We start from the raw sequence: 26,728 nt of genomic DNA, 5'->3' as shown, positions 1-26,728 counted from the left end.
GTGCGTGCGCTATGAGCTAGCTCTCCATTATTTCCAATGTGTCCGTTTGTTTTGTTATCTTGCACGGGGGGAGAGGAGAAAAGCAAACAGCAGGCATTTGTATTATGTGCAATCGGTTTTATTTATCCACCTGTTCATTTCTGTTGTTGTATATATTCGTATAAAATGATCGTCGTTAACTTATCGGCTAGGGTCTACGAGAGAAGAAATGCGCGTTTGCACCGACAATGTACAAAAAATGGCACGCGCCCGCGTCGCACTATCGTTCGCGCTTTTCATTCGATTTGTACAGGGGGAAACGATAGCGACGCGGGCGAGATAGTATTTATATAAAAAATGTATAACAGCCGCTTAGATTCTCTAGAATTTCCAAGCGTTAAAGTCTCCGAAGGGAGGAATTTTATTTTTATTTAAAAAAAAAAAAAACTAGGCAAGAATTAAATTACTAAGAGTAGGCATTTGGCTGAGTGTGTACACGAGATAATTTACACTTTTAAATTTGTTCAGTCTGTTCATTCAGAAGATCTCGACGGCGAGTTTGCCGAAGCGACGCGGCGCCTTCTGCTTCTTTTCGGCGCCGGAGCACGTCGACGCCGCCGTCGCCGCCGCCGCCGAGCCCTTGGCGTATTTGCCCGTGTGCAGGAAGAGGTGGTTCTTCAGGTTCGTGTGTTTGCTGAAGCCGCGGTTGCAGATGTGGCACTTGAACGGCCACGAGCCGTTGTGCACGTACATGTGCGACTTGAGGTCCCCGGGCGTCGGGAACGACTTCGAGCACAGCTGGCACTTGTGCGGCTTCTCCTGCAACAATCACAAAAACAATTGTGAACGTTAATAATTGTGGAATTGTTTTTGTTCAGGTTAAAAATGGGAAAATTTGCTTAAAATCGCTCGAGGTGTATTTATTTTTAAGAATGCTTATATTTGCTTTGTTTTAATTTGCTTAAAATTGCTTAGAATTCCTTTAATTTGCTGTCATTTACTCTAACAAACTCAGATATACTCGAATTTGCTTCAAATGATTTTATTAAATTTGCTAGAAATTTTCTGCCCGAACGAATTGCTTCCATTTGCTTCTAAAATACTTAAACTTGTTTTAATTTGCTTTAGATTTATTATTTAAATTATTTATTTTTGCTTTGCTCTTTCTATTGGAGGCTTTGATTTGTTTAAATTTGCTTAAAAGGACTCTTAGTCGCTTAAATTTACTTGAATTTGCTTCATATAGTTGTGTTCAATTAGTTAGTATAATTTTAAATTTATTTCCTTACTTCTATTTGCTCAGATTATTACTTTCATTTGCTCAGAATCGCTTAAAATTGCTTTCCAATTAACTTAAAACTGCTTAAGTTTGCTTAGAATTGCTTATAATTGCTCAAATTTGCTTGCAATTGCTTTTAAATTTGCAAATAATTGCTCAAATTTGCTTAATATTGCTGAAATTTGCTTAGAATTGCTTCTATTTGCTTATACTTGCTTTTAAATTTGCCAATAATTGCTCAAGTTTGCTTAATATTGCTGAAATTTGCTTAGAATTGCTTATACTTGCTATTAAATTAATTTAAAATTGCTTAAGTTTGCTTACAACTCTGCAGCTTACTTAATTTTGCTTGGACTTTATTTTAAATTTGCTTAAATGTGCTAAAAATTGCTTGGCCTTATTTAAGTTTGCTTAAATTCGACGTCCAACTAACAAAAATATGTTTATCAACTGAAATTTACTTGAATTTGCTTCACATAGTTGTGTTAAATTTGTTTCAGATGGCTAAATTTGCTTAATTTTGTTTCAATTTGCTTTAAATGACTATTATTTACCTACATTTGTTTTAATTTTAAAGATTTTTCACTTTTGCTTTGCTTTTATTCGCTTAAATTTGTTTTAAATTACTTTAATTTGCTTATAAATCCACAAAATTGAATTTCCTTCAAAGAATTTTGTTTAATTTGTTTTAGTTTGCTTTAAATTTGCTTCTAAATGAAAATGATTAGCAAGAAACTTGTTTTAATTTGCTTCGAATGACTATAATTTACTTTATATTCATTTTCCAGACAATTTTTACATCATAACTCTTAGCATGAGCCATTCCAGAATAAATTCCCTGCCCTTTAGAAGATCGATTGTTTAAAATATAAAAAATAATTCTCATTCAATTGCTAAGCAGTCTGTCAAAGGAGCAAATAATAATATTCTTCCTGTCCTTTTACGTTGGCGAGCACGCATTTGAGTTTTCAGCTCGTGTGCGCGCCGAAAAATGGTCCGCGCGCGATTGTGAGTGCATTTGGAGGGATTTTTTTTTGTTTTTGGTTGTTTTTCTGGCGGCAGATAAAGGATCAGCGCGCGAGTGAGTGCTGAGTGTGTTTGCTATTCATGAATTCGCATGTATAATATGAGCGGCGCGCATGAATTTGTGAGTAACGAGCGCGGGAACAATGAGCCTACCAATCACGCTGGCAGTGACATTGACGAAAAGATGTCAAAAGGGGAACCCCTAAATAAGCATCAAACGGCCGCTCGCTTTAAATACGCGCTCTTCATTTTGAATACAATATCCATCTACGTGCTGCATACTAACAAAAGCCGCACGAATTAAATTATGAGCGCGATTTATGTAAATTCCCGGCCCGCCAGAAGCAGCAACCTTTGATACGCATCTGCCGCTCGTTGGAAAACACAAAAGAGCCTCTCATTACACCAGAGTGAGCAGCATAATGATGTGACAAAAACAAGTCGAGGGTGACCGACGAGGGTGCGCAGGTTAAGAAAATTCCCAAGTCAGTTGCGTCTTATATATAGAGTTTCTCTCACCCCCCGAGCGTGGAGGAAGCGTCCGCCGGCAGATAATCAGATTCGGCGGATAATTGGCCAGTGCCTTCTGCGCCTCCTTATCGCGCCAGCTCACGACTTCCTTCCTCCGACGCCATATGGAACCCGCGCCGCGCGTGCAATATTTCTTAAATTATAATTTTCTTCTGTGTTAGACTCCCCCCGCGTGAGAAATGCTGCCCGCGTTTCCGACAATTGCTGTTTGCGCAACGAGGCTCTCGCGTTTCAGACCGTGAAGAAAAGGAAATTAAAAGTATAGTGCTGCTTTTCTTACAGACACAGAGAATTTGATTTCACGTGGAAGGTCAAATTAAGAAAATAATAATTACATGGAAACTTTGGAGCGAATTAATTCGAGAGGAATTTTTTTTTGATTAGCATAAAGCTTTTTTGGGAGTTATGGAACTAATTAGGCATTGCCGCACTTTTCTAACAGTTTCAAAAATTCGAAGGGGAAATTCCTGCTTTGGACAAGTTGGTCATGAAGCAAATTAACATAGCGAATCTTCTGCGCGTCCTGCATTCCGCGCAAATTAAGAAATAACGAATGTGCAGCCGTTGCGGCATTCGAAAAATTCGCTGCGCCGCGGCAATTTCAATAATTCTGACGGCTTTATTAAGCGAGAGCCAGCGCACTTAATTTTTATATGCGTCTGGAAATATTTTCCGCGCAGATGGAGTTATCATATGAAAATTACGGCGCCTGATAAAATCGTCAGTGCAAAACGATAGTGTTTACGACGCACGGGGCCTTTTATTATTGTTATTTCGATCATTGGCGGCGGCGAAACCCGAGCCTATTATCGCCGCTGACCCATCTCTCGCCACCAGGGAATAATAAACTATAAACACTCTCTCGTGAGGTGTGAAAACGCCGCAGAATGAGAGGCATCACCGTGTCCCTCTCTCATGAGAGAGAAAAATCTGTTTGGCCGCACAGGCACCCTCGCAAGCACACCTGTTGAGTCGGAAACAATTTTTATTGACGTTGAGATACTACAATTTGCTTCAAAGTTGCTCTTTTTGATCATGTTTCCTTGAATTTGCTTTTTCTTGCTCAAATTTGCTGGAAATTAACATCAATTCACTTCAATTTGCTTCAATTTATTTACTTTACTTGTAGCCTAACCTTGCTTTTAATCATTTTCCCTGTATTTACTATTACTCGCTTAAATTTGCTTTGTTTTGCTGGAATTTGAAATTGATTTACTTTAATTTGCTTCAGTAAATTAATTTAAATTTGTTTCAAAGTTGATTAAATTTGTTTTTAATCATGTTTCCTTGAATTTAAATTTACTCGCTCGAATTTGCTTAAATTTACTTTAATTTGCTTATTTTACTTTACTTAATTTTGCTTCAAAGTTGCTTAAATTTGCTATTTTTGATCATATTAACTTGAATTTACTTTTGTTTTCTTAAATTTGCTGGAAATTTACATCGATTTACTTCAATTTGCTTCTATTGACTTACTTAAATTTGTTTCAAAGTTGCTTAAAATTGTTTTCAATCATGTTTCCTTAAATTTGCTTTTTCTCGCTCGAATTTGCTTTGTTTTGCTGGAAATTAATATAGATTTACCTTAATTTGCTTCAACTTCTTTACTTAAATTTGCTTCAGAGTTGTTTAAATTTGCTTTTTCACTATATTTCCTTGAATATAATTTTCCTCGCCCAAATTTTATTTGTTTTACTATTAATTGACTTCAATTTGCTTATCATAACTTACTTAAATTTGCTTAAATTCATTTTTCTTTCTCAAACTTGCTCCGTTTCTCTCAATTTGCTTCAAATCACTAAATTATTGTTTAAAACTGCCATTTTTATTTGCTGCAAAGTGACATAGACTTTTCCGTGAGTCGGGAGCCGAAGTTTATGTTAATTCGGATAAACGTGTGTGGCTGGCGGGCTGACGTCACCTTGGGTCTCTGCTGCTGCTGCTGCTCTTTGCGCCGACTAATTTATACGCGCAGGCAGGCAGGCAGGAGAAGTCGAAATTAAAAGCTCCATATTCACTGCGCTCGGCCCATTAACTTTTTTCCCTCTACCGATAAGGATCTTTTTCTCCGCTCTTAATTATCGATCCACTAGTCGGCGCGCACGATGATTTAATAGGCCGATAAAAAAATTTACATTCCGGCCGCTGATTGATTTACGACTGACGCAGCTTTTAATTCCTTCTTTCTTATTTCGGAGCTGAAATTGTGCGCGTCGTGTAATTGAAATCCACGCAAATTGAGCTTGGCCGCGGCCGCGACCGCGGCCACGGCGGCGCGCGGATGACGGACGCGAGTCAAAGGCACCGCGCCTCCATTGTTTGTCTTACAAAGCCTCTCTTGTGTATTGTTACGCACAGACAAGTGTGTTTTCCGACCGGATTATTATTACCTGCCTGCCTGCCGCGCTCGCCAGCCGACCAACAAAATTGTAATTTACTCTCTCGCGGCGTGACCTTCAAAACGAAAATGTGTGTGTGTGTGTTGGATAAACACAAAACAAACACGCGAGATGAGAGAGAGACTTCCTATTAACTTTTTGTCCTCGTCACCCCCGAGCAAAATCGGACCAAATTAATTACTACCTCGCTACGGACTAGTTCTAATTCATTTCTTGTCAAAATGGTTACTTTAAATTGTTTCCGTTGCTTCTATTTGCTCAGAATTGCTTAGACTTGCTTTTAAATTAACTTAAAATTGCTTAGATTTGCTTAAATTTGCTTAGAATTGCTTAAATTTGCTAGAGTTTGCTTAGACGTGCTTAAATTTACTTGAATTTGCTTAGAAGTTCTTAAATTTGCTTAGAATTACTTTTAAATTTGCTTAGAATTGCTTAAATTTGCTTAGACTTGCTTTTAAATTTGCTTAGAATTGTTTAAATTTGCTAGAGTTTTCTTAGATTTGCTTAAATTTACTTAGAATTGCTTAAATTTGCTTTTAAATTTGCTTAGAATTGCTTAAATTTACTTAGATTTGCTTAAATTTGCTTAGAATTGCTTAAATTTGCTAGAGTTTGCTTAGACGTGCTTAAATTTACTTGAATTTGCTGAGAAGTTCTTAAATTTGCTTAGAATTACTTTTAAATTTGCTTAGAATTGCTTAAATTTGCTTAGACTTGCTTTTAAATTTGCTTAGAATTGTTTAAATTTGCTAGAGTTTTCTTAGATTTGCTTAAATTTACTTAGAATTGCTTAAATTTGCTTTTAAATTTGCTTAGAATTGCTTAAATTTACTTAGAATTGCTTAAATTTGCTTAGACTTGCATTTAAATTTGCTTAGAATTGTTTAAATTTGCTAGAGTTTGCTTAGATTTGCTTAAATTTACTTAGAATTGCTTAAATTTGCTTTTAAATTTGCTTAGAACTGCTTAAGTTTTGTTAAATTTGCTTAGAATTGTTTAAATTTGCTTAGAATTGTTTAAATTTGCTTAGAATTGCTTAGACTTGCTTTTAAATTAACTTAAAATTGCTTAGATTTGCTTAAATTTGCTTAGAATTGCTTAAATTTGCTAGAGTTTGCTTAGACGTGCTTAAATTTACTTGAATTTGCTTAGAAGTTCTTAAATTTGCTTAGAATTACTTTTAAATTTGCTTAGAATTGCTTAAATTTGCTTAGACTTGCTTTTAAATTTGCTTAGAATTGTTTAAATTTGCTAGAGTTTTCTTAGATTTGCTTAAATTTACTTAGAATTGCTTAAATTTGCTTTTAAATTTGCTTAGAATTGCTTAAATTTACTTAGATTTGCTTAAATTTGCTTAGAATTGCTTAAATTTGCTAGAGTTTGCTTAGACGTGCTTAAATTTACTTGAATTTGCTGAGAAGTTCTTAAATTTGCTTAGAATTACTTTTAAATTTGCTTAGAATTGCTTAAATTTGCTTAGACTTGCTTTTAAATTTGCTTAGAATTGTTTAAATTTGCTAGAGTTTTCTTAGATTTGCTTAAATTTACTTAGAATTGCTTAAATTTGCTTTTAAATTTGCTTAGAATTGCTTAAATTTACTTAGAATTGCTTAAATTTGCTTAGACTTGCATTTAAATTTGCTTAGAATTGTTTAAATTTGCTAGAGTTTGCTTAGATTTGCTTAAATTTACTTAGAATTGCTTAAATTTGCTTTTAAATTTGCTTAGAACTGCTTAAGTTTTGTTAAATTTGCTTAGAATTGTTTAAATTTGCTTAGAATTGTTTAAATTTGCTTAGAATTGCTTAGACTTGCTTTTAAATTTGCTTAGAATTGCTTAAATTTGCTTAGACTTGCTTTTAAATTTGCTTGGACTTGCTTAAGTTTGCTTAAATTTGTTTTGAATTGCTCTCATGTGAGTTTAAAACCGAACTCAGATGAATTTATAAATGAAACTCTTAAAGATAGAAACGAGCGCTCATGCAATTCAGGAAGTGTATCATTTTCTGCTCGAAAAATAATTTATTGACTGCGCGCATCGCATAGAGTGAATGGATTGCGCGCAGCAGAGGGAAAATCACGCGCTGCTGATTAAAGATGCGGCCGCGATTTCCATTAAATACATAAAGTGCTGCATTTGTGAATGAACGAGCGCGCGGAATAATAAAATATCATTGAAGCAAAACAGCGCGCACGAATTTTTCCGCTGCAGGTGCACTCGCGGACAAGTGCACGGCTGGGTGCTCCATTATTTTATTATTACCGCGCGCCGAGAGAGCTGCATCTCTTTCTCTCTCTCTCTCTCTCTCTCACTCGCGTGCAGTTATCGCGAAATAGCATCAAGAGAGCTCTTTAATTTATCCCGCAGGCACTTGACCCTCGTCGGATAAATGATATCACGACCGCGACGAGAAGCAGAGCAGACTGACCGCGTACATATACACTCTTCCTTCACGACCGCGCGGCACTCACATCTGTTCGCTGCGGCAATAACAACCGCTGCGCTTTTCATTTCCTTCAAATTCCTCGCGTCTATCTCGCGGCAGATATCGCAAATTGATTTCGCCGCCAGAAAGCAGATAAATCCTCCACTTGATCGCTCTCAACGCGCAAAACAATGAATTATCTACTCTTGATTCTCGTCCCAATAAGATTTAAATTGTTAAAAATGCCTTTTCTAGATCATAGAGGCGAATTTAAGCATTTTGAAGCAAATTTAAACAAGTCCGAGGCAGGAGAAACGAATTACAGTAAAATTTAAAGAAGAAAAGTAGTTGAAACAATTAGAAGCGAATTTAAGCAAGGTGAAAAGAAGCAAATTTGGTTAATTTTAAATTGTAAAAATGCTTTTCCTAGTTCATGAAAGCAAATCAAGGTGAATTTGAGCAATTCTAAGCAAATTTAAACAAGTCCGAGCCAGGAGGAACGAGTTAAAGCAAAATAAAAGCAAATTTAAACAACTTCAAGCAAAGATAAACAACAGAACTAGTTGAAACAAATTTAAGCAAGGTGAAAATGCAGTAAATTGGAAAGTAATATTTTAATTTGCTTCAATTAATTTGCTCAAATTTGTTTCAAAGTTACTTAAATTTGTTTTTAAGCAAGTTTCCTTGAATTTTCTCTGTTTTGCTGGAAATTGAAATTGATTTACTTTAGTTTGCTTTGGTTAATTTACTGAAATTCTTTCAAATTTTATTTTTAATCATTTTTCCTTGCATTTACTTTTATTTACTCGAATTTGCTTAGATATATTTTAATTTGCTCGAACTACTTTACTTAAATTTGCTTCAGAGTTGTTTAAATTTGCTTTTTTGTCATATTCCCTTGAATATAATTTTACTCGCTCAAATTTCATTTGTTTTGCTAGAAATTGACTTTAATTTGCTTCACCAAACTAACTTAAATTTGCTTAAATTCACTTTCCTTTGCTCTTACGTGCTCAAATTTACTTTGATTCAAATTAAAGGTTCATTGGAAGCTCATTGAAGCAAATCTGAGCAATTTAAAGCAGAATTGACGGTATTGAGAGAAGTATTAATAAATTCTCAAGCCTTAATTTGCTGAAAAACCTTGATTCGAATGAAAGGGAATCTTCTTTGAGTAAATAATTATTTAAATACACATTACTCGTGTAACATAATTCAGAAAACTCTTTCCCTCATTCGAAAACCAATTAAATCTGTAGATTTAAATTACGATTCGTCTCATTAGGCGTGCATAATGCAGATGCGGATGTCGAAAGGGCCATAAGTCAAACAATGTTTCGCGTCGCCGACCTTTGAGAGTTTATGGAGCGGCAGATGTCACCGGCTCCGCATGCAGAGGTCGCGCAAAGTGCTTTTTATCACTCCATTAGAGCAGGCGGAGTGAAAGAGAGAGAGAGAGAAAGAGCGAGTGCATAAAATTAAAAGGACGAGAAATGCATTATGGAACAGAGAGCAGCTTAATTAAAAATAAAGAGCAGCAGCCCCGAGAGAGTAAATAATTGCTGTGCCTTATATATATATATATTTATTTCGCAAGACTTACGTGTTTTACATTGAAATTCCGCAGTTGATATCTAAATTAATTTTAAAATTAAATTTATTCCGGTGCACGCGAGAGCTGCATTCTAATTTATATATATTAGTCGCTGGCTAAGCTGCTCCCGTGTGCTCGATAAATTCGATCGTTTCGAAAATAATTACGCGCGCGCGATATTGCGGCCAGTCATGCGATCTTTTAATTGTTTTACGACCGCGCGTACGGTTTTAATATTCGTCTGCTGCTCGCTGGGGTAATTACACGCGATTTAAAAGGAAGCAAATAGGTTTTTCGAATATTTATTCCGGGAAAAGCTGGGTCCAAAAAGCAGCTCGCAGCAATGTTAATGTTGTGCGCCGGCCGACAGCGATTTCAACTTCTTTTCTGCATCGTTAATTAGGCTCGACACATTTTATAAAACAAACGCCGCCGCGTTGACACTCGCTATCATCTCATTATGACAAAATTTTGCAGCAGCCGCGCGCTAATTAACCCTGCTGCTTCATATTGCCGCCGCTGTTAATTCAGAGCACATCCAGCTGCTAATCAGCCGCCGAGCAGAGCAGAGCGGACAAGTCGTTCGCCCAAATAAAAATGAGCTGCGGCGAACGGCAGAAATAATGGTATTCACCGACACGAACCAACTTATTCCACGGAAAGCATCAGGTGATAAGCCTCGTTACAAAACGGCTCCGAGGGACGTGAAAAATTAGCTCCGTTTCCACAAAATTCAACAGAATCGACGCCGGATTTATCTCGAGACTGGAATTTTTAAATAAAAAGGCAATTAAGATTATCCGGCAGCAAAAAATCCCCATCAACCCCCATTATGGGAGTCATCCCACCTAAACAAGGGCTAAAAATATTTTTTTCACGCCCCTCGAGCGGTGCCGAGAGTGTAAAAGTGTGCGTTTGAGCAGAAATAAGAGGCGAAACGCCCAAGAAAAGCGCATGCAGGAGAGTTGAAATTTATTCGCTCATGCCTATAATAATCAGCGCAGCGCGGATAAGTGCACTTTGCATAGGTCGCCAGGGTTAAGCTCAGGGTAATCACTCGGCCAGCACGAGCATAACTCTCTCGCCGATCGAAAAGTGTGTTCTCCAGTCGAATTACGCCGTAAATCTCGCGCCCAAGGTGTCATTAGCGCGACGCATGTCTCATTGAAAAACTGCTTTCGCAACTCGCCAAATAAATTTCTATTTTCCTCTTTTTGTTTTTACGACGCGAGCACCGTCTTTTGATTTGTGTGTCGGAAATTTTCGGCCGAGCGCAGCGCGCGGGTAATTAGTTTTTACGGCGCGGCTACCACTTTTTTGTCGTTTTTTAAAATGTGTACGCTCGGCCGTAAAAAGGCTTCTAATTGGATCGCATTCCGCACGCAGAGTAATGGTCCAATTAGAGCGATTTCCCGGCGCGCTCATTGGCACTTGTTTAATTATTACTACTGCTGAGAGCGAGAGGAAAATCTGCATGCGCGCGGAAAAGCGGCGCGGGGCGTAATTGGGCCCAAATTCCGGCGGTCGATCACGAAACACAAAGGACCATTTCGCCGCGGCAGATGTCTTTTCGCCGGCCTTTGTTCGCCGGGATTATCATGTTGCGCCGCATTCCGCGCTCGCTCCGAAATTTTAATTAAATTACCCGCCGCTTAACGAGCCTCTCGAGCAAATAAAACGCGTTCACGTTTTATGACAAAGGCCGAGCAGCGCGCATTCCCCCGCGACTCGATGACACATCCCAGATAAAGCAGCCGAATTCCCCAGACCAAACTGCACCGGGTCCACCACTCGAGTCTTAATCCGATTTCTCCTTTCCGCACCTTTTCACCTCCCCTCCTAATCTTTTTCTAACCACCCTGACTTTATTTGACAAATTCCTGATTAAAAAATTCGAAATTTTCATTGTGATTTTATTTAAATTCAAGTTAAACCCTTCCGACCTTCCCCTTTCCTCCCCTATTTACCTGAAAATACCTTTTCACCTCCCCTACTAATATTTTTCTAACCGTCCTGACCTTATTTACCAATTTCCTGATTGAAAAACTTCACATTTTCATTGTGTTTCGAGTTAAATTCAAATTAAACCCTTCCGACCTTCCCCATTCCTCCCTGATGTACCAGAAAAGACCTTTTCACTTCCCCTCATTATCATTTGTCACCACTAGAACCTTTAATACCAATTTCCTGATTAAATAATTTGAAATTTCAATTGTTTATCGAGTCTGAATCAAATTCAAACCTTTCCGACATTCCCCTTACCTCCCCGATGTACCTGAAAATTAAATTCAGCTTAAATAGTTAAATTTCCTCCACCTAATTCCTTTCATTACTTATTCCCCTATTTGTCACAGATTGAAATCATTTTCTACCTTCGCCCATTCACCCTTTTCGACCTCCCCTCCTGATCCGCGATTAACAATCTCTCCGCATGGAGACTAGAATGGGTGACCCTGACAATGAGACGGCTGCCGGGATCAGGTGACTTCCAAATCCGAGAGATTTTCCAACTTTTTATTGGGTTGCTGCCGCCGCCGCTGATGCGGTCGGCAATCTGCTCATTTTTTCTCGGTCTCTCACGTGTGGAATTCTATATGCGCGCGCGAAGTGAGGCGGAACAGCATCGACGTGACACTTGGCTCGCCGGGGCCGCGCTCACCAAAATGCCAGCGCGGAGCAAAGAGATTTTCGGGCAGATACGGCGACAAGGCGAAATTGGGTTGTTATGCGCGCGACGAGGAGAGCGTGGCGTGAGGGCCGTGTTGGTTGTTTCTGCCCGCGACACGACATCATTATCGCACTGGCCGCACCGACGGACCGACCAACCAACCGACCGACCGACCGACCGACCGACCGACCGACCGGCCACCTTCGTTTCGCCTTACATCTCTCTGTTCTTTCTCTGTCACGATATCCACCCTACGTCTTACTCGCCACGAGAGAGAATGAGAATGAGAAAGAGAGCGGCTAAAGCTCTTGTTTCCCGACACACGCAGCTGCATAATTGGCCACCAACAAATGGACACCACGCCGAGGAGTAAATAAGCGAAGGATCTTTGTCTCAGACACGTTAATGTTGTAGTTTTAAGGTTTAATGATTAAAATATATAAAAATGCTGATTATTTACTATTGATTTGGATTTGTTTAACCTTTTTTACCTCCCCTCCTGCCTAAAACACCTTCTCCTAATACTAATTAAAGAAATCTCTTACATTTCTTTCATCCATATCATCATTAGCACCCTTATTCCTTTAATTCCTCCCCTCCTCACCTTTTTCATTTCCCCTCGCGCCTAACAAACCCTACAATACCTTCCCCTACAGTCAATTATGGTAAATTGAAGGAAACTCTAACATTTCTTTCGCGCTTTTTAAAGTTCTTATCATCATTGGCACCCTTTTAAATTCCCCTTAAACCTTTATTACCTCCCCTCCTCCCCTTTTCAACTTTCCCTGCATTTTTAAACACTTTTGTTTGCTCCAAATATCCCGTGAAAACTGTTTCTAATCATTTTATACCAAAAATAAACCCTTTTCCATTCCCCTCCGTCACCTTTTTCTCTCTCCCCTCATTAAAAACATTTTTCCCAACTCTCTCTCTCTCTGTGGAGAATCCAAACGCGGAAGGAAAATTACACGGCTGCCTGCGAGCTACACACATGCAGAGAATGATAATTTTTCAGTTTCAGCGAGGAGCGTTGGTGCTGTCCTTGGCGCGCGGTTTAATTATCGGTTTCGGTAGACGAATATTATTGTTGTGCTGTGTGTTGTGAAGTATGGCAGTTGTATGTCATTGGGAGGTATAATAAAGCGGCGGGCATCGTGTTATTATTAAATCGCAACAACCTATACTCTGTGCATTCTTACTCTCACAATATATCAGCGCGGCTATCATTATAAATACGCGTAGCCAGCCAGCCAGCCAGCAGAGCAGCAGAGCAGCTTCTTTTTACCTTTATCAATCTGCTGCTGCGCGCACAAGACACCCCTCAATTAAAATAATTCCCCGGCCGCGCGGCGCGCGCTCTAATTGTCCGAAAGGATTCCTTGTTAATCGCCCTTTGCTAAATATTAATAACTAGCGAGTCACAGAAGCAGCGAGCGCGCAATTTGAGATCGGACCGGCCAGATTGCTCGCCCGTTTTAATTTGAAAAGATATATCACGCGCGTGAGAGAGCCAGCCAATTTTGATGTAAATTGCTCGGCTCGAAATTACACGCTCGCCGCCACCATCAATCATCCCTCGCGTCAATCAACAGCTGTTGCCGAATTTTACGGCTACTTTGGCCAAAATTAAAACAGAAAAGAGATCAATCCAATCATCGGCGGAAGAAGACGAGAAGGCCAAGATTAATTGGATCCCAATTATGTCAGGAGCAAAGCCACAACGATTCAATTACTTTGCCGCAAATTATTATTAAATTAATCCAAATAAATGTCTCTTCCCCTCCTAACCTTTTCAACTTCCCCTGCCTAGAGCGGATAATTTTCTTTTAATTTCAAGAAGGCAATTATAGTTAAATTAATATCGAAAAATGCTGATTTCTTCGATTAATTTGAAGTTTTTAACCTTTTTTACTTCCCCTCCTGCCTAAAACACCCTGAAATCCCTTCCCTAACTGTTCAGCAAGAAAATTGAAGGATTGTCTTTCATCCTAATTACTAAATTAATCCTAATAATTGAAAAAAGGCACAGCATCTTCCCCTAAACCCTTTTAATACCTTTCCTCCTAACCTTTTAAACTTCCCCTTCCTAGAACAGACCATTTTATTTTAATTTCCAGATGAATATTAAATTTAAAGTATACAGATTCTCAAAAATCAATATACACCCTGAATCCGCATTCCCCTTTGTCACCTTTTACTCCCTCCCCTCAATAATTAATGTATTTTAGAGGAAAATAAGCCTCTTAGAGCTTCCCAGGGCCAGCTTTTAAAGGTATCACGGATTGATTCGGATTGGTTTTGGGCTGGGAAGGCGAGGCGAGCCCTGAGGATGGAGACGGCCGGAGAAAGAAAGAGGAATGAAAGAAACGAGTGCTGCTCGGTGTGTAATTACGCCGGCGGCGATCGCGGCCCGCGGAGCAGACTACCAATTTGGAATAATTAAAGCTGCCGGCCGCTGCTGGCTGGCTGGTTGGTTGGTTGGTTGGCTGGCTGGGTGAACAATTATATAAAACTGTGAGCGCAGGGGGCAAGCCCCGCAGCATAAATAACGTGGCAGTCGAGTAATAACTCCGGTAAATAGTTGTGCGCGCCGGGAAAGAGGCAAAAAGCGCGCGCGTAATTAGCATCTCATCTCTATCTCTCTCTCGCTCTCAATTAAATGCAGATTTCCCATTCGACGCTTTTATGATTCCCAACACGCTGCTGGAATTTTAATAATGTAATATAATCGCGGCGATTGTTGTTCTCTCGCTCCGAGCAAACTCGTTGTTGTTGCCACCGCGCGAATTATGCAAAGTTTGGGCGTAATTCGCTCTTTCTAGCGCCTCGCCCCGCGCTAAACGCTTCTATCCTGTCCGAATTCAGGAAATATTTCAAAGGTCACGACCGAAATTATAGCGAATTCTTCCAGCGGGTCGCGGTTCTCATTAACCTTTCGCCGCGGGGTCACGTGACAAACGCAAAGTGTAGCAGAGGCGAAAGAAGAAAAGCAGGCGAGCCAAATTAAAATGCTAACGAGATTAGCCGGGCCAGGCCAGGCATCGGCATCGGCAGATTGGATTTTTAATAAGCACTGACCCTTGTGTTCTCTTCGGCTCGGCCCACGCCGAAAATTTCCTTTGTCCGACGCTGCCTGCCTGCCTGCCTGACTGCCTGACTGCGATCGATCCGTTTCAATTACAAAAGGGTGCAGTATGTATCCGATGGGATCACTACAAAGGCGGGCGGATTGCACAGCGTCCAATGCTTTGTTTCTCGCTCAGCAGGAAAGTCTTTTTTTACAAACAGAGAAGGGGAGCTGCAAAAAGGTGGAGAGGGGAAAGAATTAAGGTTTGAAAAGAACGGATTAAATTAAAATGGAAATAAAACAAAGGGTAAGAATTGAAAGGACGGCTAGGGAAGATTTAAAATTTCAGGAAGTCTGGGGAAAGTTTGAAAGGTTGAAAGGGGAAATTTGATTTAAATTTAAAGAACCTTTGGAAATAGGTGGAGAGGAAAAACGGTTTAAGAATAGTTAAAATTAAATACTGTAAGACAACGAAGGATTAAGGGGAGAGGGAAGTGATGACAAGGGTAAGGAGGGGAAGTTTTCAAAGGTTGAGAGGAACGGAAAGGCATTTAAATAAATAATTAACAGGACGGCTAGATTGTATTTTGAAATTTCAGGAAGTCTCAGGAACGATTTAAGGTGGAAAGGGGAAATCTCGAAGGTGGTTTAGGTTAAAGAACCTTTGTATAAAGGTGGAGAGGGAAAATACACAATGAAGGGTTAAGAGGGGAAGTAAATAGACTATGAAAATTTAGTTAAAAAGATTTAAAATTCAGTTTTACGGAAAAGGGGAAGTTTCGCAGGTGATTTTAAATTAAAGAGCGATTGGAACCAGTATATTTCGTGTGTGGAATTGTCGGAAAAATGAACGGAGAGACCCCCCATCGACAGGCGATTAAATAAAGGTGCGCACGGTAGAAGAGCATCGGCAAAACATAAACACGTCGGAAAAGCAACAACACGCGGCCGCAGCGTGATTTACATGTTCTCGGCGCTGACCTGCGACCCTGGCAATCGCGAATGCCTTCTCTTCCCAGGTGGCAACAATGTTCTTCTCCGCATTGTCCGACCGACACCAGACCTGGCGAGACTTGGCAGACGGAAAAAAATCACCTCTCGGGGTTTCGTGAGAAAATTAAATTACTGGAAAATTTCGGTTGGAGATCTCAGCTTTTGTGGCAGAAAACGCGTCTTTTGACGGCGCGCGGAGCGCAGAAAAAGCTGCGGCGTCCAGTTTTTGCCCGGCTCGAATTCGGGCGAAAAGCGAGTTTACAGTTTTCGGCGGCGATTCCCGGTATTGACACATTACAATATCGGATCGGAGCGTGCTGTTTTTGCCCGGAGGCAGGTGTAACATTCCGTGCGTTTGCCCGCTTTTTTCCTTCGATTTTATTCCACGCCGCGCGGCAGAGGACCCCGGCCGCGGCGTAACGTGAATTAATTCCTCTCGCGGGCGTGTTATTATGTTAAGATGATGAATCGGAGTGTCATCCGCGGCCGACGTCGTGCTGCGACGCATTCGCCTTGTTTATGCTCATTACACGCGTCTTTTGCCAACAATAATTCGGCTGCGAATCCTACAGCCGCCGCGCGATTTATGTGCGAACAAACTGCGCAACAGCTGTTCCTAGATTTAATTTATAGGCAAGTAGCAACATTTGCTTTTGCTTGGCCTTTGCCTTCCATTTTTCAGTGTATGCTAATAAAAGATCGCAATCTGCGCGCGTGATTCCAAGAAAGTGACCATTCTTTTAAGTGAATTCGAACAATGTCCCAACTTAATTTAGCTCCGTGCTCGTTTTTTAACTGCGCGCGGCGTGCTTACAATGTTCCAAAAATGCGCCGTGAGCCTCCCTTTAGAGCCTTTTAATTAACACGACTCGCAGCAGCAGAAAAACAATGGCAGTCAGTGTGTGTGTTTGGCAGCCAGATTCTTTTCTTTCTTTGGCCAATTTAAACCGGGAAATTTATCGCCGGCGACATCTCTGTTAATTAATTACGCGCGGCCCAGAGCAGCGTGACAAGGCGACGAACTTTATTGGGCCCTTCTCTGCTCTAATAGGCACACTTTTTCAGCCAAAAAACCGGTTCTCGTTGCGTCAAATCAATACACGACGGAATAAAAGAGAGCGCGTCCGTCAAGAAGAAAGAAAAGGAGCCGAATCTCGGTGTTTTATCGCGATTAGCCGGTTGACACCTCAGATCCATCATATTATACGCACCGATTTACAATATAATTAATTGAGTCCTCGGGCTTTCCTCTTGGGCCGCCGCCGCAGCCGCCGGATCGTTATCGCGCGCGCCTTTTCGGTTAAAAGCATTTGGCTGTCTCCGCTCTGACAAAAGTTCCCACACTGGACAGCTTTTCGATTCCTATAATTATTCCTTACGGGAGCAGTTTCGCGGAAGAGTCGTATATTCAGGAATGATTAGCATGCCGGGCCACTTGAGCAATTCCAAATGCCTCCTTTTGCGAATTCCAACGCGCGTTCGAAACTATTTTGCGTAGTAAAAACGTTCAAAAATAATAGTAATAAAAAATATTCTTCTGTCTATTTTGGGAGTTCAACGTACCTTGATGTGCGTCATGCGGTGGTAGTAGAGATTGGACGAGGCGGTGAAGCGCTTGCCGCATACGCCACACTGGTGCGGCTTTTCGCCGCTGTGGATGCGCCGGTGTGTGTTTAGCGAGCTGGACGTGCTGAACCCTTTGCCGCAAACCTCGCAGACGTGCGGCTTTTCACCTGTTCAACACACCACGGGCGAATTTCCAATTTGAGTAATTTTCACTACAGTGTGTTTCGACTACACTGTAAATAAAATTCCGTTACTTACCTGTGTGGGTGCGCATGTGTCTCTTGAGCAGGGAGGGTCGGTCGAACGCCTTTCCACACACTTCGCACGGCAGTAACGTCCTCTCGCGAGGTTTCTTGGCCACGGCAGGTACGTTGGGGTCTGTCTTGAGGTTCTCGATGTCGCCGGCCGACGACGCGGCCGAACTGGCCGAGCTGTCGCCCGAGACGGACTTGTGCTCGTCCGTGTCGCTGGCCACCAGCACCCGCGACAGCAGCGACATGGACAGGTCGAGGGGTGAGTCTGCGAAACGAACGGAATATTTTGTTCAAATAAATCCCACGGTGCGAGATGGACGGAATTTTCTCTCAGATTGTTCCGCAGAGATGAGCCCGGCTGTCACTTTTTTATTAACCCGCCGACGGACACGAGAGATTCCAGCAGCGGACATCACGACAAACTCTAAGATCTTAACGAGCTGCTCTATCTCACGACGAACGGACGGACTGACGGACCGACCGCCGTTGTCACACAGAGATCGAATCTCGCGCTCCTCTAAAGGATTAGAAAAAACATCAAAAGCAGCCAGCCAGTCGCCTCGAATCATTTCCAGCGTCCGCCCAGCCCGATCTCTTTAATAAGTCGCTCGCCGGCTTCATTATTCCTCGAACAGATAATTTGTTGTCAAAAGACACGGAAAGCAGCAGCGAGTGTATAAAAGTGAATAAAATTAAAGGCCAGCCCAGTGACTCAATAAAGGCACGCTCAAAATGTTGTCTTCTTTCCTGATTGTGAGCAGCTATGAAAAAGATTATTTATCGGCTGCCCTGAGAAAGTTCAGTGGACCCTGAAAGAGGTCCTGAGGGAAATTTCTTTTTATTGGCTCAAAATGTATCAAATTATGAAAAATTACACTTTTTAATAAGCACCCTGAATAAGGTATGACCCAGAAAAAGGTATTTACCCTGAAAAAGGATATTTACCCTGAAAATATGAATTTTCCTCGCTGGAAATGTATCACATTAAAATTTCCATATACATTTTCCCCTGAAAAAGGGTATTACCCTGGAAAAGGTATAACCCTGAATGCCCTGTAAAAAGGTAAAGCCCTGAAAAATTCCAAAAATCGCGTATAACCCCCAAATTTCTTCATCAATTAATTTAAACTCGATTCGGGCAATCTGTCCTTGATGCCATTTGAAGAAAAACCGTTTACCCTGAGCTCGGCAGAGATGAATAAAAAAATTTAAGAGCCGGTGTAAAAAATCCACGTCTTTTTCTACTCGTCATACACATATCACCGGTGGAATGCTGACGGCGGCGAGCGGATTGCTGACCCTCGCCATATTTCACACGACCCGCGCGCGTCTCTCGTATTTTTTTTTCTACCTCAAAACTCACCTTCGAGGATGGAGTCCATGGTGCGGCGGTAAAGCGAGTTTCGCAGGAAGTGCACTGCCGGCATGAAGAACAACTCTTCGGGTCTCTCGGGCAGAAAGTACACCACCACTTCTGTGTTTGGGGGGATGCTTTTGATCGCTTCGAACACCGGCTCACCTGAAACACGGACGCGACGGTTATAAACAAAAAAATACACGGCTCCGACAGCGCCAGACGAGTGAATTATAAATAATGAAGGAGTTAGGCACATGGGTCCTGCCAGGGTCAAGGTTTTCGACCGAACACTACTTGTTAATTCTTTGATTCTAATTTAGTGGCGCTGCTAAGCGGTAAAATCGGGAACTAATTCATGGATTTTTAATTTTTTTCCATTAATTCCCGGTTTTGTCGGGTCCTACCTTTGACTTTGGTGCCGATGACGTTGACTTCGTCGTTGTAGCTGTTGGCGGCCCTGAGGAAGCGGACCCAGTTGCAGTGGCGCACGCGGTGTCCGTCGGCCTCGGTGATTTCGTCGTAGCAGCCGAATCGGTGTCTGATCTGCAACACGCAAACGAGAATTATTTTATGGCTCTATTGGTTCGACCTTTGCTATTCTTTCAATTTCGGCGCGCGGTGGGCGTATTTTTAATTTGCGGCCTATCGCTCGGCAGGCATCGCGCAGACAAAGAGAGCTTTTTAATTTGCGGCCGCATCGGTGCAGCTTCCAGCTCTCCACGCACGGCACACACACAATAGCAAATCGGTTCGAGGACCTTGGCGGCCCATTGTCGGGCGTAATGCCGCCGTAATGAGTTTCAAGAGCGGGTGCATCTCAGTCAGCACCTTTTCATCGCCGCGCGCATCCAATCTGCCTTGCACACAATGGATTTCATCCCCCGCGCGCGCGATATGCGTCGTGACTAATCGGAAAAGGAGCAAAGGCCGCCCCCTGTTTGGTCTTTGTTGGCAAACAGCTACAAAAAACGGCAGCTCCCAAATTGTGATTTTTATTCAGGGTATATAGAATAGAGAGGGTTTGTTTGGCTGTCAGACCAATTTTTAGAGGGAAATTAGACTATTTTGATGATTTATTTCGGCGTCAGGGTAATTTCAGGGTATCTTGACCTTGCTCAGGGTGAGTCTGGAATTTTCAGGGTAATGAAATATGAAGTTATTCGTTTTTATATTTTTATAATTCGTAAACCAGGTGATTTTCAGGTTTAATTTCTATTTATCAGGGTAATATACCTTTTCCAGGGTTGTATTTTGACATTTTTCAGGGTGAACTGACCTTTTTCAGGGTATAATTGCTAAAAATCCTCCTGAAGGTGTTGCTGACTATTTTTAAAAATAACTAATCCACTCTCAGGGTACTTGTGGACAATTTTCAGGGTGAGTCGACCTGGTTCAGGGTAATTCAGGAAATTTTTCCTCGTTTTTAATAAGAAATGAACTTGATTATTGTAAAAAAGTCGTTTCTCACTGAGGGGAGAACACCTTTTGAGGCTGCAGGAGCAAACAAGCGTTTTCAGGGAGGCTGGCCGCTGTTTGAAAAGCTTCTCTCGTCTCGTCGGAGGGGAATTGAGAGTTAATTTGCGGCGCGTCACAACATTAATCGGGGGCCGAGTGAAATATGATTTGGAGCGGTGGCTCAGCACGAAGCATTGTTTAACTCGTGACGCCGAGATGGAAACTGATATTCGTGTCGGCCCACCCGCCTCTGCTCAAGGAGAAAAATCATATTATACACGCAGCATCAGCAGCAGCAGCAGCAGCAACGCTGAATATATATACACGCTGCTGCACGCAGATTCTAATTAACTTCCCATTATTGCAGCCGCTCTTATCGCGCGCGCTCGCGCATTTACGTAGATCCATCCGACGCCGCGCCGAGTGGTTGGTTGGTGTGTGTTTTATTATTATTCGGACTTTGTTGTGGCATTTGCCTGCCTTTTAATTAGCCGGCGTAAATTGCTTTTGCCTTCTAATTTTCATTATCATCATCGCGTCTCAACGCGCGGCTTTTTAATATTTTTCCACCAGAGTTTGAACAGCACACATACGGCTGCTGCTGCTATTAACCCTTTTCAAGGTTTTCTTTCATCTTCTCGGAGAGCAGAAGCAGAAACGCGAGTGCGCGAGTGAGAGAGAGAGAGATAAAAGAAGCAGGCGATGATGCACGAGAGTGATTTAGTGCGCGAAATTAAAACAACGCGCGCATTACATCAGCGCCCATTTTAGCCAACCGCAACCAACGCGATGTTTAAAACATTTGCAAAGACAAAAAGCGGCGGCGGACATTTTGCTCTTGAGCTGTCGATCGGTTTGACAGACGCATCCGAAAGCTGGTTTCACTGCTTTTGAAGTGCTACCGCGGGCTGCTCCGCAGCCGAGAGCCGAGAGCCGAGCCACCGAGCCACCGCAACAAAGCGTATTGAATTTTGACAGGTGCCGATTTAAATTACAATAAATCGCCGTAATGACTTTTCTCTCCGAATTTGCATCCCGATCCATGCAATCGCCGTCGGGCGAATCCATAAATCACGGTGCGCGTCTCTCTCTCTCTCTCGTTGTTCTTTGCATAAATAAGCAATTAAGCCGTTTTATTTATGGTGCGCGCTTCCTAAAAATGGCGATGCCCATCTCCTCCCATCAATCAAGCAAAAATGTAATCAAAGCGGCCTCAAAAATGTAATTACTGAACGCGTTTATTGTTTCTCTCTCGTTAATTTAGGGTGCTCGTCCTCCGCGTGAAACCAGTTTGCTGCTTGGATTGGAAAAAGGTGAAATATTATTTTCCCAGCGAGAGCAGATCTCATTACAACCCCTTCTCGTGCAACTCATTCGCCGAGTGGGCGTGGAAGCTATTAAGTAGGCCTCACTTCTCTGTCAGGTTCAATTTTAAACTCAGCCTGCTTTAAGTTAATGCCGCGGAGTAATAAAAATAAAGCAGCTCGTCCCGAGCGGCGCGTCTTTCCATTATTTGCAAAGTATCTCTTCTCGGCCTCATTAGCTGCAGTACCCTGAGAGTGCCCTGAGAATGGACCTTGAAAATGTCTAATTGTTGTGAAAAATTTAATTAAAACGGTAAAACATCAAAAAGGGATTATACCCTGAAAAAGACCATACTGAACCTTGAGTAACCTGATATGGTTCCTGGCAAAAAGCCCAATATCCTTTAAAAATATGAAAAATTAAAAAAAAAATCCCTGAAAAAGGTTGTCTACCCTGAGAAAGGTCGTTTCACCCTGGCTTAAGGTGACACCACCCTGAAAAAGGGAATATTGAACCCTAAATAACCTAAAATCGTCCCTGGCTGACTGCCCCAAATTCTTTGAAAATATGGAAAATTCAACAATTTACCCTGTGAAAGGTCGCTTTACCCTGGAAAAAGGTTAGCCTACCCAGAAAAAGGTAACTCTACCCTGAAAATATTCAAAATATTAATTTCAGCAATTTCTTTCAATAAAATACCACGCGGAACTAAATATTGAACACCCTGAGTAACGACCTGTCAACCCTGAAATAAACGGACACTTTGTAAGACAAACGCGGACGTGTGTGTGTGTGTGTTATATGCACTGTCACTGCGCGGAGGAAGCAAGGCAGCAAGGTGGATCAGCATCGTGAGAATATATTTCGGGCGGCGCCCTTTTCACGGCTCATTTTCATATTTGGCCGGCGGGCCGTGCAAAAAGGAGCCGTTCGTACGTCTGTCGGACGCGTTATCACGCGCTAATTAGGCCTTGTTTATGTCATCATCCACCCCTGGCCCTCGCAAGGACCACCCACAAGTTAATTACCGCCTCCGACCGCCGCCGTAATTGATGAATAAAGTCGTGAGTTGCTCCCGGCCGGCCGGCCGGCGCGCTCTCTCGGAATTTGTCTCCGCGCTTGACGTTCGATCGGCCCCGATCTCGACACTAATACCCTGAAAATGGACCTTAATACCCTGGAAATGAGCTTTAATACCGTGAAAATGGGCCAAAGAAAAAATTAACGACCTCTTAAAGCTGTTCAGTGTGTTTAAACAGCTGGATTTAGTGTTTACCCTGATTAAGGTCGCACCCTGAAAAAGGTAACCCACGGATAATTTGACATTCTGTTTAATAATGATTTTAAATTTGAAAAATCTTACCGATGACAGGTTAAACCCTGATTCAGGTCCTAACTTGACCTGATAAAGGTACCAGTACCCTGGAAAAGGTCGAACCCTGAATAATTTAGCTCTGAATCTGGAATAAAATGATCCACGAATTGAAAATAATTTTATTTTCAGGTCAGGAACAACCTGAAAAAGACCCTGAGGAGGTCCAATCACCCTGAAAACAAAGTTTTCCAGCGTCTATCGTAAATCAAATGGCGTGTTTTGGCAGAAAAAATCGGCGCTGCTGCTTTCTCGTGATTGAAATTCATGAGTCGAGCGGAGAAGACGAATGCTAATTAGTATAATCGGAGGAAAGAAAAGGGTTAAATCACGGGTGTGCGCGCGCGTTGATTTACGGCGGGCGAGAATCACGTCCGCGTGTGTGTGTGCGTGTAGCAGGAGGTTGTTTCGCCGCGCTGCTGCTGCTGCTGTTGGCTGGTATAATTTTAATTGTCAATGTTATTATAATAAATAGGTCTGTTACAATGGGCACTGATAAATCAAAAACGGAAAACGCCTGGCTGTGCCACTGCTCAGCTCTGCTCGCTCGCTCGCTCGCCTTTGAAATATTATCCACACGAATTGTAGCCAGGCAACAAGGAGTGAGCGTTGGACGGACGCGCCGCGCCGGATAATAATAATAAGCGCGAGAGCTCTCTGCAATCTTGTATCTTTTCGGCTCCCACATAATATCCAGAGCTGCGGCTGTGCGCGCAGCGTTTAATATCTCACGACCTTGCGTTTACGGCAGGAAGGCCTTCCCCGGCATTCCTCCGCCAAAAGTAAAAAGGAAATAATGTTTATAATGCCAGCACGTGTGTGTATTTAAATATTATTCCACTCTCGACAAACAAAAGGGACGTGAAAAATGTTCAGTACGTAAAACCAGACAGGTTTAGGATAACTTTCTGGTTGTTTGCATTTAATGGTAACATTTTGCCATTTTCAGGTCGGTTCAGGGTATTTTACTGTCAAATTCAGGGTTAAAAACCTTTTTCAGGTTAATTCGACCTTTCTCAGGTCGAATTACCTTTATCAGTGTAAGCTTGCAGGGTATGTCACCTTTTTCAGGGTGTTTTACCCTTTTTCAGGGTATGATACCTTTTTCAGGGTCCGTGTTTCACGTCCCTGAGAAGTGTCGGGCGGCGGAGACAATTAAACGCGCGCTGCGCGATTCGATCTGCGGCTTACGTGTGTCGGCCGCGCAATAATGGTCATTGTTGGCATCTCTCTCGGCTCGGAGGGCGTGGCAACACGAAAAAGGTGCTAAACGCCGATATTATTACACACACACACTGGAGATGCATATAATGCAGGTGTCCGCAGATGTCCTTTTGCAGCGCGGCGGTAATGAGTGCTGTCTCTCCGGTTGTTGCTTTGATCGGCTGCCAATGAGAGAGTTAAATGCGCGCAATAAAACTGGCTCCGGAGCTTTTACGTACGTTGTTGCTGCGCTGCTCTCTCTTGTGTAATCTCATTATTATTCCTACGCGCGAAATCTGCGCCTGTCGCCGCGTCTAATCTCGCACGCCGCTGCCTTTATTTCCGAATGCATTCGAAATTATTATTTACGAAATTAAAAGCGCCGAGCTTATTTTCTCACGCGGCTGCTCATTACCTTTAATCGCTTTCGGCGGCCACGCCCACCCAACCGGGCAATAATAAAACCCTTTCTTTGCTGCCCGGCCGCGAGATAATGACCAATTTCGAACTTGTATCGAGCGAGGGTTGCTCCAGGGTAATAAAACGGAGGGTGCAGCAGCCGCAGCCGCCGCCGCGCGCGATGAAGAGCTTCGGGTTTGTTTTGGCTGTCGAGAGTCACGCGGGCGACCTTTGACCCGCCCATAAATCCAGCAGACGCGCCGGTGGGAGCCGTTCTGCTCGCGGCTCTATGCTTCTGAAGAATACATTACTCGCGCACACACACACATACACACACACGCCACACGTGTTTATTCCGAGCCAATTACACTTCAATTTCGAGCGTCGCACCTCGTTTCGCATTCCGCCCGCCGAATTCCCTCTCAATTTATTATTCAACAAGGATTTTTCTCAGGCTTTGCACTTGAAAGGTATTTTTCAGGGTGATTTAAATCTCAGGGTTAATATTTTTGTCAAAAAACTGTTTCTGGGTAATAAAATACTCAGGGTAGTAAGAATTCTCTATTTTTGAAGATACTTTTCATTTTAATACTCCTCACCAATTTTAGATTTCTCAGGGTGTTTTCAGGGTAGACCAACCTTTGAATATTCAGGGTATGTATAATTTTGAAGGTGATTTTCAGGGTGATTTAGAAATTCGATTCAACCTCAAGATAAACATTTTCATTTGAAATGTAGAGTTGTCAAAAAAATTGGATCTCTACCCTTTTTCAGGGTACTGAACTTGGTCAGGGTAGTGAAAAAACCTTATCTCAGGTTGTTTTGAAGATACTGCTCATTTAAATACTCCTTGTCAATTATAATTTTTCTCAGGGTATTCTCAGGGCAGAAAAACCTTTGAATATTCAGGGTAAGTATACCTTTTGAAGGTGATTTTCAGGGTGTTTGACAGAAAATTAAGTTGCAAAGACTAAATTTATCGGTGTACATTAAGGCACACCCTCAGGATTGGTGACCCTTACTCACGGTAGACCCACCTTTCTCAGGGTAGGCTCACCTTTTTCAGGGTAATCACGGAAAATCACCAGTTTTTCACAAAATTTTCATTTCTTCGATGTTTTGTCCCGAGTCCTTTCACCTGCTCAGGGTGTATTATCTTTTTGCGGGCCGATGCCGTCGCGATTGGAAATTCGGCTATGCATTGTGGTGGCGCGGAGTTAGTGGACAGAGGGGATTAGCATCGCGAAATGGCAATCGCGCGCGAGCGTGTATTTATTTCGTGATTCGCATGAATGTTAATTAGGCGAGTCTGGGGCTTTGTTCTGCGCGGCGGTGCTGTACCTTCTCGATTCAGGACACGTATCAAGATTAGCATACGCTTGTCGAGCAGCAGCACGGCAGCGGCCGGCCGGCCGGCCGGCGAAAGAGAGGAAAAAATCGCGGTGAAGAGATGGCCGCGCGGAAAGATGCCATTCAAATCGCGAACAATGGAGCTCTTTTTGCGCCAGAATTTCAAATTAACCGCGCGCTCAGCACTTTGTTTGTTGTCGTCAGAGCAGGAATCCCGTCATTGCCATTGTTCGCCGATGAATTCCTGCGCCGCCGACATCGATCAGAGAGAAATTGTAATAATAATCCCGGCCCGGCCGGCCGGCAAAAGGAGCCGCTCGCGCGCCATTCAAATTAAACGCCGAATTCCGCGCCTGCCTAGTTGCAAAAGTCTAACAGAACTACAAAATTGCATCGTAAATAATTTCGCTGCGTGCGCCACCGCGGCTTTTAACACGGCCGGCTTTAATATTTATTCGCGCGACACGTGCATTATCATTGAATAAATAACGTATTCATATACATGA

At 42.3% G+C, this 26,728-nt stretch overlaps 1 protein-coding gene across 1 annotated transcript in view; it reads right to left on the bottom strand.

The window, feature by feature from the left end:
- Window positions 1–417: 417 nt before the first annotated feature.
- LOC135942260 (zinc finger protein 98-like) overlaps window positions 418–26,728 on the bottom strand; it is a 47,790-nt gene continuing 21,479 nt past the window's right edge. Inside the window, exons 2-6 of the mRNA XM_065488278.1 lie at window positions 19,543–19,681; window positions 19,145–19,300; window positions 17,786–18,046; window positions 17,525–17,694; window positions 418–798 (exon numbers count right to left, since the gene is read on the bottom strand). Of these exons, the coding sequence (XP_065344350.1) occupies window positions 517–798; window positions 17,525–17,694; window positions 17,786–18,046; window positions 19,145–19,300; window positions 19,543–19,681 (1,008 nt within the window). The 3' untranslated portion in view covers window positions 418–516. The remainder of the gene's footprint in view (window positions 799–17,524; window positions 17,695–17,785; window positions 18,047–19,144; window positions 19,301–19,542; window positions 19,682–26,728) is intronic.

The sequence above is a fragment of the Cloeon dipterum genome, chromosome 4 (assembly GCF_949628265.1).
Source record: "Cloeon dipterum chromosome 4, ieCloDipt1.1, whole genome shotgun sequence".
Lineage (NCBI taxonomy): Eukaryota > Metazoa > Arthropoda > Insecta > Ephemeroptera > Baetidae > Cloeon > Cloeon dipterum.
The sequence above is the reverse complement of the archived record's forward strand: the minus strand, read 5'-3'. Positions and strand labels throughout refer to the sequence as shown.